This window comes from Micropterus dolomieu, linkage group LG04, assembly GCF_021292245.1.
Source record: "Micropterus dolomieu isolate WLL.071019.BEF.003 ecotype Adirondacks linkage group LG04, ASM2129224v1, whole genome shotgun sequence".
Taxonomy (NCBI): domain Eukaryota; kingdom Metazoa; phylum Chordata; class Actinopteri; order Centrarchiformes; family Centrarchidae; genus Micropterus; species Micropterus dolomieu.
Window position 1 is genome coordinate 13,970,072 of NC_060153.1, and position 12,240 is coordinate 13,982,311.

Below are 12,240 nucleotides of genomic sequence, written 5' to 3' on the forward strand. Positions count from 1 at the left end.
TTTTGCTTCCAAAAAACAGAAATAATCAACTTTTGTGGGAAATTAAGGAGGAGTCTCTTTTGTACTTCCCTTACAGAGCACATCCAGATAAACACAGATGAAGACACACATGCACATGTCTGCAGAATGTGCTCACAACATTGTGAACACAAACACCAGTCTGAGCAGTGCTTTAGATTTTATAAATTGTGATGATACAAAAACTCCTGATTGCAAACAAGTATGTGAGCTAAACGGCCCCACCCTAAAAGAACAGACTAAAGTATGTGTCTGTGTGTGTGTGTGTGTGTGTGTATGTAGCACTACAATGTAACACTACAGTCCATTACTGAAATCACATTAGCCTGAAAGAGTGCACTGAGACAGGAAACAGCCATCTACCATCTCCTGACTCACTTTCTCTGAATACACAAACATGATCACTTCTAGATGGTAACACTTAACATGCATTTTCTGTTTTATGTCTTACATTTATGAAGACAGACTCAGATATAAATAAATGGACTGTAGGGATTTATTTTTTCCTAATAAGCCCGTGCACAGCGGGGTATCAATTTACTAAACTGCACCTAGGTCTTTGCAATAAGTGATGCATGGGAGGAGGAAGAAGAAGCTGCAGAGTAATATCAGAATTTTAGACAACACAAGGGAAGAAAGACTTACTGGCAAACCAGCCCGGCCCAAGAGTGGCCTGGGAGAGGACATAGCACACTGTGTGTGTGACCAGAACAAGATAAAATAATTGCAATATGTCATGTTTTGGGTAGAAGGGTAAACTCATCTGAAGTCACAATCAGGGATGCTCACCCTCTCATCATCTGACCAGCAAAGAAAAATATGGCCCACATAAACAGTAAGCTAGACATCCATTGGTAGGCTATATGTGCAGTAGTAAACATTCTTCGCTGCAGCCTGTAATAGTAGCAAGTGGAGACAGCGCAAGTCTAGTGTTTATTTTGACGGCCATAACAACTTGCACAATTGGCCTGTTTAGGTAATATCACACCTCCATGAAACACATCACTCTAAGTCTCATGTCAAAACAGACGGCATTCTCCCTGCGGGAAAAGTAGTTAATTTGAACACCTTGTAATGCAACATCTGAGCCAATCCGCAAGATCACAAGCGCGTGCCGATGTGCTTTAAAGTACGGCAACGCCTTTGACTGCACTTCCAAAGCGCACAGCAACATCAGCAGCGGAGCTCGTTACACGGCCGAATGGGCCAGTCAATTCATAGAGAAGGCTACGGACAGACACCCACCTGCCGTATTCGGTTCTGGTGCAGCGGCGGTGGAGGTCCACCCTCGGGGGACGTGTTGTTCGAAGAGGCCATTTTCAAGTCCCACTCGGAGCCGCCGCCCCTGGAGTGACTTTCTTCCTGGCTACTTGACATTCTGTCTCGGGCTGGCTGCTGCTAGAGGCGGTGACTGAGGATCCCGTTTGCCGGTGCAAGGTGGATTTCTGTGCGGGCCTCAGAATCCAGAAGGCTCTGCAGGGCCCGGGATCATTCTGCGGCGTCAGAGACAGTCTGTTATCAAACGTGACAAAATATGATACAGTGATCTCCCACTGACTATCAAACCAAAAACGAGCGCTCCCTCCGTTCAGGGATGCTCCCGGTGTGTTGCTGTATGCCTGCGTGTATAAGTGTGGAGATGTGAGCGCGCATCAGATGCGCTTTCCCGAAACTCCGCAGGATCAATGCCATATTCAGGGGCAGTCGGAAATTTCGTAAACACACCTTGATTGGGATGATCAATTTTTGAAAAACTGATTTTCTGGGCAAGGAGCAAAAGTACAAGAGGCGTAGACTATGTTATGATTGGGTGATAGTCTAAAGTGACTAATTGGAGTAACAGAATGCTTTTTTTTTTTTACTCTTTCGTTAACATAGCCTCGGCCTACTAGATTACTTAAAACAGTAGACTAATTACACTGCCACATCAGGTTTACATTAGTTATTTTCCTATATATTTTATTACCACTAAGAAAAAAACGATCTGCTCCACTTGATCGCTATATTAAAAAAAAAAAAAAAAAGACCCTGAACAAAACATTTTGGGGCTAAACCATTCCCAACCAATGTTACGTGAACGCACCGTCAAGCAATGGGCCTGACTAGTGCGCTCCTGTTTTGCTTCTTGTTGCCCCCACCCCTCGGTGCGTCTCTGCACCAGCAGTAGCTTCAGACGGGAAAGTTATAAGTGTGGTCCATGGTGTCCCGTGATTTAATGAACTTACACACATATGAAATCATCCAAGCCCATGCACATTGGGTTGGGCTTACATAATGTAATCTCCCTTTTAGTATTCTTACGCCCCCACCTTGGCCTGTGTGTCCTCACTGAGCTACAAATGTAATGAAGGTTGACAGGGCAAAATCAATAACCATGTCTTAGAGACAAATCCAGGCAGAACTGGGAATATGGGAAAAGGTCAAGAAAGGTTTTTTTTTTTAATAGGAAAGGGTCCAGCTCTTCAGCACATCAGGTTACTGAAACAAAAGGGCCCCATATATTAACATAGATACCTTGCCTACATATCAGCTGATAATCTTTTTTATAAGTATATTTTGGCTAGGGAAGCAAAGCAACTACAGCAGTTACAGCTGTTTCTAAGGTTCCTGAGTTTAGAGATAAGTTGGTGCCAGTTGAGGGCAGGTCTTGGTGAATTTTGTTTCTAATAGTTAGAATTTTATCATTAAAGAAGCTCATGAAGTCGTAACTACTGAGAGCTATGGGAATACTTGGCTCAATAGAGCAGTGACTCTCTGTCAGCCTGGCTACAGTGCTGAAAAGAAACCTGGGGTTGTTCCTATTTTCCTCTATTAATGACGAGTAGTACGCTGCTCTGGCATTACGGAGGGCCTTCCTATAAGTTTTAAGACTATCTTGCCAAATTATTATATAGGTCCTATTTCCTCAATTAAGTGGAGAATATTGATTGTAATAATGTCAGCAGCCGTGGAGTGACCTTGATACATTAGACTTGAGGGCTGCCATGTAAAGTACCATCTGCATATAGGAGCAGTTTGTGTTCCTCACCACCAGCATTTATTTGCCAACTAAGTGTCTATTAGCAATTGCTAATGGTACCAGTGCAACATGGTGGATTGTCCTAAATAAAGTTGTAATTATAAAGTAAGCATTGCACTTGATATGAACTGGGAGGCAACAGGGGCCCAACATCAAATGTATCCCCCTGGGTCCACAAAGAGGACAATATGGCCATATCCCCAAGGGTTCTGTTATCTTTCTTGTGTGCTGCAACTCATTGCTAATTATGTTATTGGGATTTTCCTTTTTCATACAGCATGACCCTAGAAATACATTAATTTAAATACCATATCATATTATCTAGAACCTAGTCCCACAAGTCAAATTATGTTCTTCTTTTACCCAATAAGTACAAATAGCTGCTTACTGACTGCTGAGTTTATCTGAACTAGGGGACATGATGACTAGGCCAGTATGATAGGGAAATGTCATGTGATGATTTGTTTTATATGCAGCACTGCCCTGTTTCCACTGCATGGCATCACCCTTAAAACACAATATTGGCAGTGGCCAAACCAGTTGAAAATCGCATCCTGCCTTGATGATCTCAATCTAAAAATTAAACTGAAGTACTGTATACACAATGACTGCTGCACAGTCAGATTCACTGAGATCACCTTGAACATAAAAGTCGGACAGGTATATATATATAAAAATACTTTATTAGACATCTACCTTTAACAAACAAGATATCATTGAATTGGTTCCAATCAATGACAGCAGCAACAAAACCACCAAGAAACATTAACAACGACAAACAACAGAAGACAAGGACAAATGGTGGAGAAAAGCTTATAAGAGCTAGAACTGAAGCATACTTCTGAGTCTTTTTTATTGCGCAGAGAGTTGGTCCAGGTCATCATGGCTGCGGCTGGAGAGGTGGGCCTCCAGGATTTCACCAAACAAATCCCTTTTCAGCAAGCTGTAGGCCATGGGCAGAAGTTGCTTGACAACCTTGTGAAAATACTGGAGAAAGTCGGGGACCCAAAGATTAGTGCATTTCTTTCAAACTACGATCTTAGTGGTTTTGCAACATTCTGGCTTTTGTTTGGCCCAGACTTTTTTGGCTTGTAAATGCCATAAATGAAAGCCATTTGTGCGCCAGAAATTTGTTTTTCTGTCTTACATATCCCATTAAATACCACCATGCCACACCTCAGATATATTGTGCCCTATTAGAGGGGTGCTGAGCCCCAAGTTGGGAACCAACAACAAAGCCGTTAGCAATGCTTTGTGATGAGTGTTTTAACTTTATTGTGCAATAAGCACCTGCAAACCCAAGAGCACCCACAGCAATGTCTAATAACACACTGAGGAAGCGCTATGCAGAATGGAAAATGCTGAAAACAATCTGAGAAAAGATTAATTCACTGAAATACACATTTTCATACAGGTAAGAAACCATATCTCAATGTGTGAATATTTGGTTTCACACAGAATATTTAAGAGAACGGTCAGATGCAGAAAGACAGTGGGAGTAATAAAGTCAAATATCAGAGTGTGAGTGCGTTTTTGCACCACTTTATGAGACTTACATGTGATCCGTAACAGAAGAGGTCTATTCCAAGCTCATAACCCATGCCATAGTCACACTCATCGTTGGCAAACTGAACAAACGTGATAATCTCCTGGAGTGGTCCAAAGCCTTTGACGCGCTCTTCATCATTCCGGGCTTCAGCAATTGTCTTGCAGATCTTTTTGAGACCAGCTGGATATAGAGGAGGGAAAACATATCAAGTCATCAATCGTAGGTTAAATAGCTGGAATTGAACCTTTTTAGTCTTAAGTCTTTAAAAACATGCTGATATGGGCATTTTCTTATCACAAAAAAAAACATTTTCATGCTGTAAAAAAAAAATTAAACCACTCCTTCCACACACACACACACGTGAAGTGAATAACACCGATTACCTTGTTACAATGGCACCTGCACGTGGGTGGAATATATTAGGCAACAAGTAAAAATTTTGTCCTCAAAGTTGATTTGTTACAAGCAGGAAAAATGGGCAAGCATAAGGATTTGAGCGACTTTGAGAAGGGCCAAATTGTGATGGCTAGATGACTAGGTCAGAGCATCTCCAAAACGGCACCTCTTGTGGGGGTGTTCCCGGTCTGCACGTACCCCCTACCTAAGCATTGTTGCAGACCATGTAGATCTTTTCACGAATACAGTATTCGCTGATGGCCTATTACAGCAGGATAATGCGCCTTGCAGCAAAGCAAAAATAGTTCAGATATGGTTTGAGGAACACAACAATGAGTTGAAGGTGTTGACTTGGCATCCGAATTTCCCAGATCTCAATCCAATCGAGCATGTGGGAAGTGCTGGACAAACAAGTTTGATCCATGCCCCACCTCGCAACTAACAGAACTTAAAGGATCTGCTCCTGCTTGGTGCCAGATACCACAGCACACCTTCAGATTTCTAGTGGACTCCATGCCTCGACGGGTCAGGGCTGTTTTGTCGGCAAAAGGGGGACCCTAAACAATATTAGGAAGTTGGTCATAATGTTAGGGCTGATCGGTGTAAGCTCACCATCTGTTTCTGGTAGTTCTCTGTATCCCACATCATTCTTGTCTATGGGTACAATGATGCCGGCACCGTGGAACGTCTTGGTGACCACCTATGGTGTGACATGAGGTTTTGTTATTAACTACAGAATATCAACTAGGAGTGCAACACTTTGGTCAAACATATTTTTTGTTTTGAACCACTTACCCACATTTTGTCAAATCATACTATTAAGCGATATGGTTGGCAATATGTCCAAAACAGAAACAAGTTTATCCACTAAGACAGTAGAAAGGGAGTTCCTTAGTACAAATATAAACGGAATTGAAAATGCTTGTAGGTGTCCTATTTACTAGGGTTGGGAAATGTCTGCAAAATATCCAACAGACAATGTCTACAATGAAACATCGGGATGGATGATGTCATCGGGTACGTGCACGCATGCATGTGTTGTCGCACAGACTTCACTCTGTAAAAAAAATTGGACTATTAACTTACGTTACAAGTTGCAGTGGATATTTTAGGCCCGGACCAGGTAAAGCAACAGTGAACGCACAGGGTGTAAATGTTAATTTCAGTTGTTTGATAGGCTGCATCATTAATAAGCCGATGTGCGGCTCACCTACCGTGATAACGGATCACTGGTGGAAATATACGGAAAAAAGACGAGTTCTCAGTCTTTTAGGCGACTTTATAAAACATACTACTGATGGAGAAAATGGAGCAGAAAGAGGCGGGGCAAGACGAGTGTTTACCTGAGGTGTCGGTGTGTGTGAGTGTGTCAGAGTGTGGGGAGAAGTGAATTCTGAGGCAGGTCCAAAGCATACTTAAAAACAATAATAAGAATCTACAAGGTCATTAAAACCTGTTTTCACAGGGTGGTCTAATGTGAACATTTGAGATTTTTTTTGCTAGGGGGGGTTGCAATCACGATGCCGGCTCAACGTTGTGATGTCTGTCAGCCATGGACGATGGCATCGTCTATCGGCCCAACCCTACTATTTACTGACCAATAACCATGTGGTAAACATAACTGTACATAATACGCTTACATTTTCAGTCCAAAAGACAAAGCAACAAATGACGTAAAAATGAGGAGTTACGAGTGAGTTCCTAGAACAAAAGCCTTTAGATAATACCACCGTTAGCTCCTCTGTGTAAGTTACCTTCTTGTCCCTCTGCTTCATGCCTTTGGTCTTCTGCTCTAGAGAGAAGCCCAGAGCCTCTGCCCTGTCTCTCAGCTGCACCTCCAAGCTTTCCAAAGCTTCTCCTTCTGCTTTCTTGCTGCCCCTCTCTTTCCTCCTTTTCAACAGATACAAGCTGGTGGAGGAGGGAACAAAAGGATCAGCAGTGAGTAAGATGAATGACAGTGAAAAAAAAAACATATTTTATGGTATAAATTCAACAGTTTTTCTCATTCTGAAACTGTAAACTTAACCATGCAGCTGAGACTGATCACGAGTATAGAAAATGTTTTTGTATGGTGAATATGTAGTGACTGGTACTCACAGGACAGCAGCAAACACGTTGTCCCCCATTTGTGTTATAGTGCAGCCTTTCTTGGCTTCATTTTCCCCAACAAATGAAGGAAGGGAGTCTGGAGTATCTCTAGTGGATTTTGGGAGCAATAAAATTCAGTAAATCAGAACCACTCATGCTCATGTAGCCTAGATATACACTGAACAAAATTATAAATGCAACACTTTTGTTTTTTTCCCCTCCATTCATCATGAGCTGACTTTCTCTATGTACACAAAAGGCCTATTTCTCTTAAATATTGTTCACAAATCTATCAAAATCTGTGTTAGTGAGCACTTCTACCTTGCCAAGATAATCCATCCAACTCAGAGTAGTTGCATATCAAGATGCTGATCACACAGCATGGGTACTGCACAGGTGTGCCTTAGGCTGCCCACAATAAAAGGCCAGATCTTTGCAAAAGTCTCAGATCTTTGTGTTCAGCTCATGATGAATGTGGGTAAAAACAAAAGTGTTGCGTTTATAATTTTGTTCAGTGTGGTTACCACTGTTTACAGATTATCTGCCCCTCACTAGTTAGGATCATCTTCTCCCACTGTAGCTGGTATAATAACAGTTAGTAGTACAGACAGAAAAGTCAGGGGCTCTCTAGGGGAAGCTACAGCACTGTAATAAAAGCAACTGGCTCAGCAAAGATCACCATCAGACTTCAATCACAAGTTGTGTGTTCTATACCTGTAGTAGCCAATGTGATACTGACTGTTGTCACTCCTCCGAAGGATGGTCTGGAACTCTGGTGGGTCATAAAAATACCTCCAGTGAAGGTGGAAGTTAGGCTGAGGATTCTTGGAGTTTTTGTGAGCTCCTGCCAGAATGTCAAAAGGACCAACCAGCTGCAAACCCAGTGTATCTTTCAATGCACCTACATAGATTAAGATGAATAAAAATAATATATTGATACAAATCTCAATTGACAGCCATAACTCAAATGCTTGAGCTCACTGATTGTTTTCGTACCTTTTTTAATATACACTATACGTACACTGTTTTTTCTATTCCACATTTTTGTGGGAAGAAATGTTCAAGCAACAAAGTCCTTAGAGTAGCTTCCCTTTACCTTGATACAGTCTTACAAGACACAACTTAAATATTTGAGCAGGAAATAAGCCATATTGGACGAAGACATAGAACGTCCAGCACATGGTCCACAGAGGAGGAAGAATGATAATTAAAAGGTTTAAGCTAAAAGCTTTGGGTAGTGTGCAATGTCCTCATCTTTGTCCTTTATGAGTTATTGCCGATGCACCTGCATTTTTTATGCTGTGTGCGCAGATGTATGCTTATGTTGAAAATGCTTAAGAGGGTTTTCATCTTGCATCTTTCAACCGGACTGTCACTATTGGTTACACAAAGTCAGATTTTTATTTTCAAGTGTCACTTTGGGACATTGACACTTGTAATGAGGAATTGATAGAATTTTTGTTTACTCTTAAAAGGTGAGTAGAAAGTAGCTGTGCTACTTTCATGGTAGAAACTGCTTTTTCAAAACTAGCAAATATAAAGGCAGCAGCATACCACGGGGGCTGTCGGGACAAAGTTCCTTGCAGAAGTCCCAGAAGTGGTATAGATCTTCTGGCATTTGAAGCTTGTAAAGTTGCACTATCTCCTCACGTTGCTCTGAATCTGCCTCTGATGATGCCATGGCTTTGGACTCATCAGTACGAGCTTTCTTCAACTCCCCATTCCCTGTAGCCGACTCCTAAAGAAATGTATTGTAGGAGAAACAATCGTGTTACACACCATGCTGCCGGTTAATTTGCATTGCAAATTAACCGGCATTGCATTTTAATACGACAGTCCAGCAATAAATTGAATTGTATTGGGTTATAGAGGTGGGTCTGTCCACTATTTTGTCCTCCACTGCATTTAATTCAGTGAGGGTAGACTAAACATCAGAAATGAGGATTTTAATGATTATAACAGGAATTCAGCAAACAAAATTAATCATTTAATTTGGATCAGAGGGGATTTTGATACCTGGAGCGTATTGTAACTCCAAAGATCTCCCAGTTACACCAGTCAAACTAATTAATATTAAGAAATAAATATTGCAAATCAAACATAGTAAGATGGGAAGTACTGTCTCATTCCTTATTTAGTTATATAGAAACAATCTGAATGAACATATTACCAAGGTTGCTTTTTTTAATTTTATTTCAATCCTTACCAATTCCTGTGCCTGAATCCTCCTTAAAAAGCCAATCTTATCCAAAAAAGGTGGACTGGATCGACCTAATTTTACTATTGGGCAGTACAACTGAGGGCCCTGATCAAGATGTTGAGACAAGATGGACACGGATATAGTAAAATGTTCTTTTCTCAACATTACTATTCCAGAGTAAACTCATTGAAAAAAGAAGTGGGTGAACAGAAGAAAACCGCCCTTTGCCTTAAAAAAAAAAAAAAAAAGCATCAATGGGTATACTTGCACAAAGTCAGGAATTTTGTAGGCATATCAGGTGTATAATTAAACAATTATACCAAACAGAAGCTACTGATCACCAGTTCATTATGTAGGTTGAAACACTCAACCATTAAACATGAAACAGCTGTGTAGAAGGAATTCAACTGGGTGAGGACCAGCCAAACTCAGCTAACAATGTAAGATTGTTGAAGACAGATTACTGTCAAAAGTCATAAACCATGGCAAGACTGAGCACAGCAACATCAGCAAGGTCTCTCCTAGGCAGAAATTTCAAGGCAGATGGGGGTTTCCAGATGTGCTGTCCAAGCTCTTTGCAAGAAGCACAAAGAAACGGGCAACGATGAGCACCGTAGACGCAGTGGTCGGTAAAAGAAACTTACTGCAGCAGATAAAAGACACATTGTGCTATCTTCCCTTCGCAATCGGAAGATCCCCAGGATGTCAAACTGGCAGAAAACTGGGAGACCCTAGTACATACATCCACTGTCCGGAGGAAGTCTGATCAGAGAAGGCCTTCATGGAAGACTTGCGCCCAAAAAGCCAGACCTATGGCATGGAAACAAGGCCAAGCGACTAAACTGTGCATAGAAATGTGCGAATGCGGTATGAAATGAGTTGCAGAAAAATGTCAGCAACTGCTCTTGACTGTTGAGTTAAAATGTAAAATATTTGGCTGTAGCAGAAGGCAGTTTGTTTGCCAAAGGGCTGGAGATCTGTAGAAGAATGAGTGTGTGCAGGCAACAGTGAAGCATGGTGGAGATCCTTGCTAGTTTGAGCCTGCATTTCTGCAAAGGAGTTGGGGATTTGGTCAGAATGAATGGTCTCCTAAATACTGAGAAGTACTGATAGATACTTATTCATCATGCGCCAAATTTATTCTGCAGCATGAACTACCCCAAACATACAGCGAAAGTCATTAAGCACTATGTTCAGCGTAAAGAAGAACAAGTAGTTCTGAAAGCGATGATATGGCCCCCACAGAACCCTGATCTCAACATCATTGAGTCTGTCTGGGATTAGCAACTGAGGCTGCTTAAATCCACAGAAGAATTGTATGTAGTTCTCCAAGATGTTTCGGCCAACCTACCCGCTGGGTTCCTCCAAAAAAAAGTATACATAGAAGACAAAAACTTGTTAGGTTCTTCAGTCTGTGCCATTGACCAGACACTGCTTTCAATCTGGAGTTGTTCCCCGGGCGATGTACAGTGGCTGCCCACTGCTCCCCTAAGGGATGGGTTAAATGCAGAGAATGAATTTTGCTACATGTATGTGTATGTGACAAATAAAGTACCTTTAACCTTTAATTAATGCTGTCTTGAAGGCAAATGGTGGTTACACCAAATATTGTCTATGTCTATTCTTGAAAGCATTCTTACTTAGAGCATTTTTCCACACCTGCCTAAACCCCTTTCCCTCCCTATCTATCTATCTATCTATCGAGGGGCAGGTACATGCAAGTAGAATATTTATGTAAACATATTTTAGTATTTCAAAGTGACACTCCTGCAGGGGTAAAAACAGTAACATGGCTTTAGAGGATTTCACGTTTTAAGTGACAAATCATGTGTGCTGATAACTGCGTTTTTATAATCCACTAAATAAGAAATCGTTTTGTTTTTCTTCAAAGAAACCTTTCAGTAAAACACAGAATCGACAGCATCACATATAAATGAAGGATCCATTGCAGGATTACTGTAATAATAACAGTATTAGTATTAATAAAACTGGCAACTGTATTTAATAAGGTCATATTCGCTCTTATAAGTAACTTTAGAGTTCTGTTTAGTGCTCTGTATGTAACCGAGGCAGAGGAAATCTAATAAGACCGAGAACGACTCCTTGGAAGAGCCTCATACACAAGTTAACGATCACAATCTCGATAAATGGGTGCGTGAAATATTTGCTAACTACTGTTACCCCATTATGGCACTGATGTATGGTCTTTGTTGGAACAAACCACGAATTAAAATCAGACACACAGCCGGGGTCCCCCTGCAGCAGACTAGCCTACACGTTACCTAGCTAAATTACTCTGTTATGGTCCATGACTCAGCGGTGCTGACCTGTGTAATGCTATCAACATCAAAACGCAAACGGGTGTGTAGCTTACTGTGAACGTCATTGAACAAGCGGCTACTACCAGTCAGCAGTGCTGCTGCCATGTTGTCGTCAGGCCACTGCTGCTCAGACAGCGTGCCAAACACTTCTGCCCACAGCGTTTCAAAGACGTTGCTTTGTCGTCACTATAAACACGCGCAGCGCAACTCCTTTCCTTGGAAAACCGCACTTTTATTTGACATTTCTGCAGCCAAACTGGGGTGGTCTAAAGAGTGTAAAATTACCTGACTGGATTTGGGTTTTCTTTTTGCGCGCCCTGTCATTTTCTTCCTCTTGTCTCTCGGTCGGCGTCTTCTTCTGCGGGTCGAAATAGGCAGCAACTGCACCGCGTTAAAGCGCATTACTGCCGCCCAGAGGCCGCGGTGGCTAACTGCAGAACCCTGAACCCACTGGAGCCAAAGTGTTAGCTCACATATTGAAACTGATGTGTTTTCATTTTTATCCTATAACAGGCTACTAATCGATCCATCCATACATCTTATACTAAAGACGTATTTTAGTCGTGTGTAAATATTTTTTAGAAAACAACCTTTACAGTTGAGTTAGCCTGTAGCATTTCCTCTTTCACACAATTTGAAAGGATATGTT

The 12,240-nt window shown here is 41.5% G+C and overlaps 2 protein-coding genes across 4 annotated transcripts in view; both read right to left on the reverse strand.

Moving 5' to 3' along the window:
• Positions 1 to 1,605, reverse strand: part of LOC123969743 (ankyrin-2-like) — a 70,643-nt gene extending 69,038 nt beyond the window's left edge. For both annotated transcript variants that reach the window (XM_046047374.1, XM_046047375.1), the window contains exon 1: positions 1,264 to 1,605. In XM_046047374.1, the coding sequence (XP_045903330.1) occupies positions 1,264 to 1,395 (132 nt within the window). In that variant the 5' untranslated portion in view covers positions 1,396 to 1,605. The remainder of the gene's footprint in view (positions 1 to 1,263) is intronic.
• Positions 1,606 to 3,702: 2,097 nt separating this feature from the next.
• On the reverse strand, positions 3,703 to 12,009 carry LOC123969102 (histone PARylation factor 1). 2 transcript variants are annotated; one of them, XM_046046190.1, is made up of 8 exons: positions 11,877 to 12,009; positions 8,625 to 8,808; positions 7,785 to 7,971; positions 7,080 to 7,178; positions 6,737 to 6,890; positions 5,595 to 5,682; positions 4,594 to 4,766; positions 3,703 to 4,024 (listed from the first exon to the last, which is right to left on the reverse strand). In XM_046046190.1, the coding sequence occupies exons 1-8, from the start codon at positions 11,991 to 11,993 to the stop codon at positions 3,890 to 3,892; spliced, it is 1,137 nt and encodes a 378-aa protein (XP_045902146.1). In that variant the 5' UTR covers positions 11,994 to 12,009; the 3' UTR covers positions 3,703 to 3,889. The 2 variants fall into 2 exon arrangements, with proteins under 2 accessions (XP_045902146.1, XP_045902147.1); XM_046046191.1 differs by lacking the exon at positions 11,877 to 12,009 and adding an exon at positions 11,645 to 11,789.
• Positions 12,010 to 12,240: the final 231 nt, after the last annotated feature.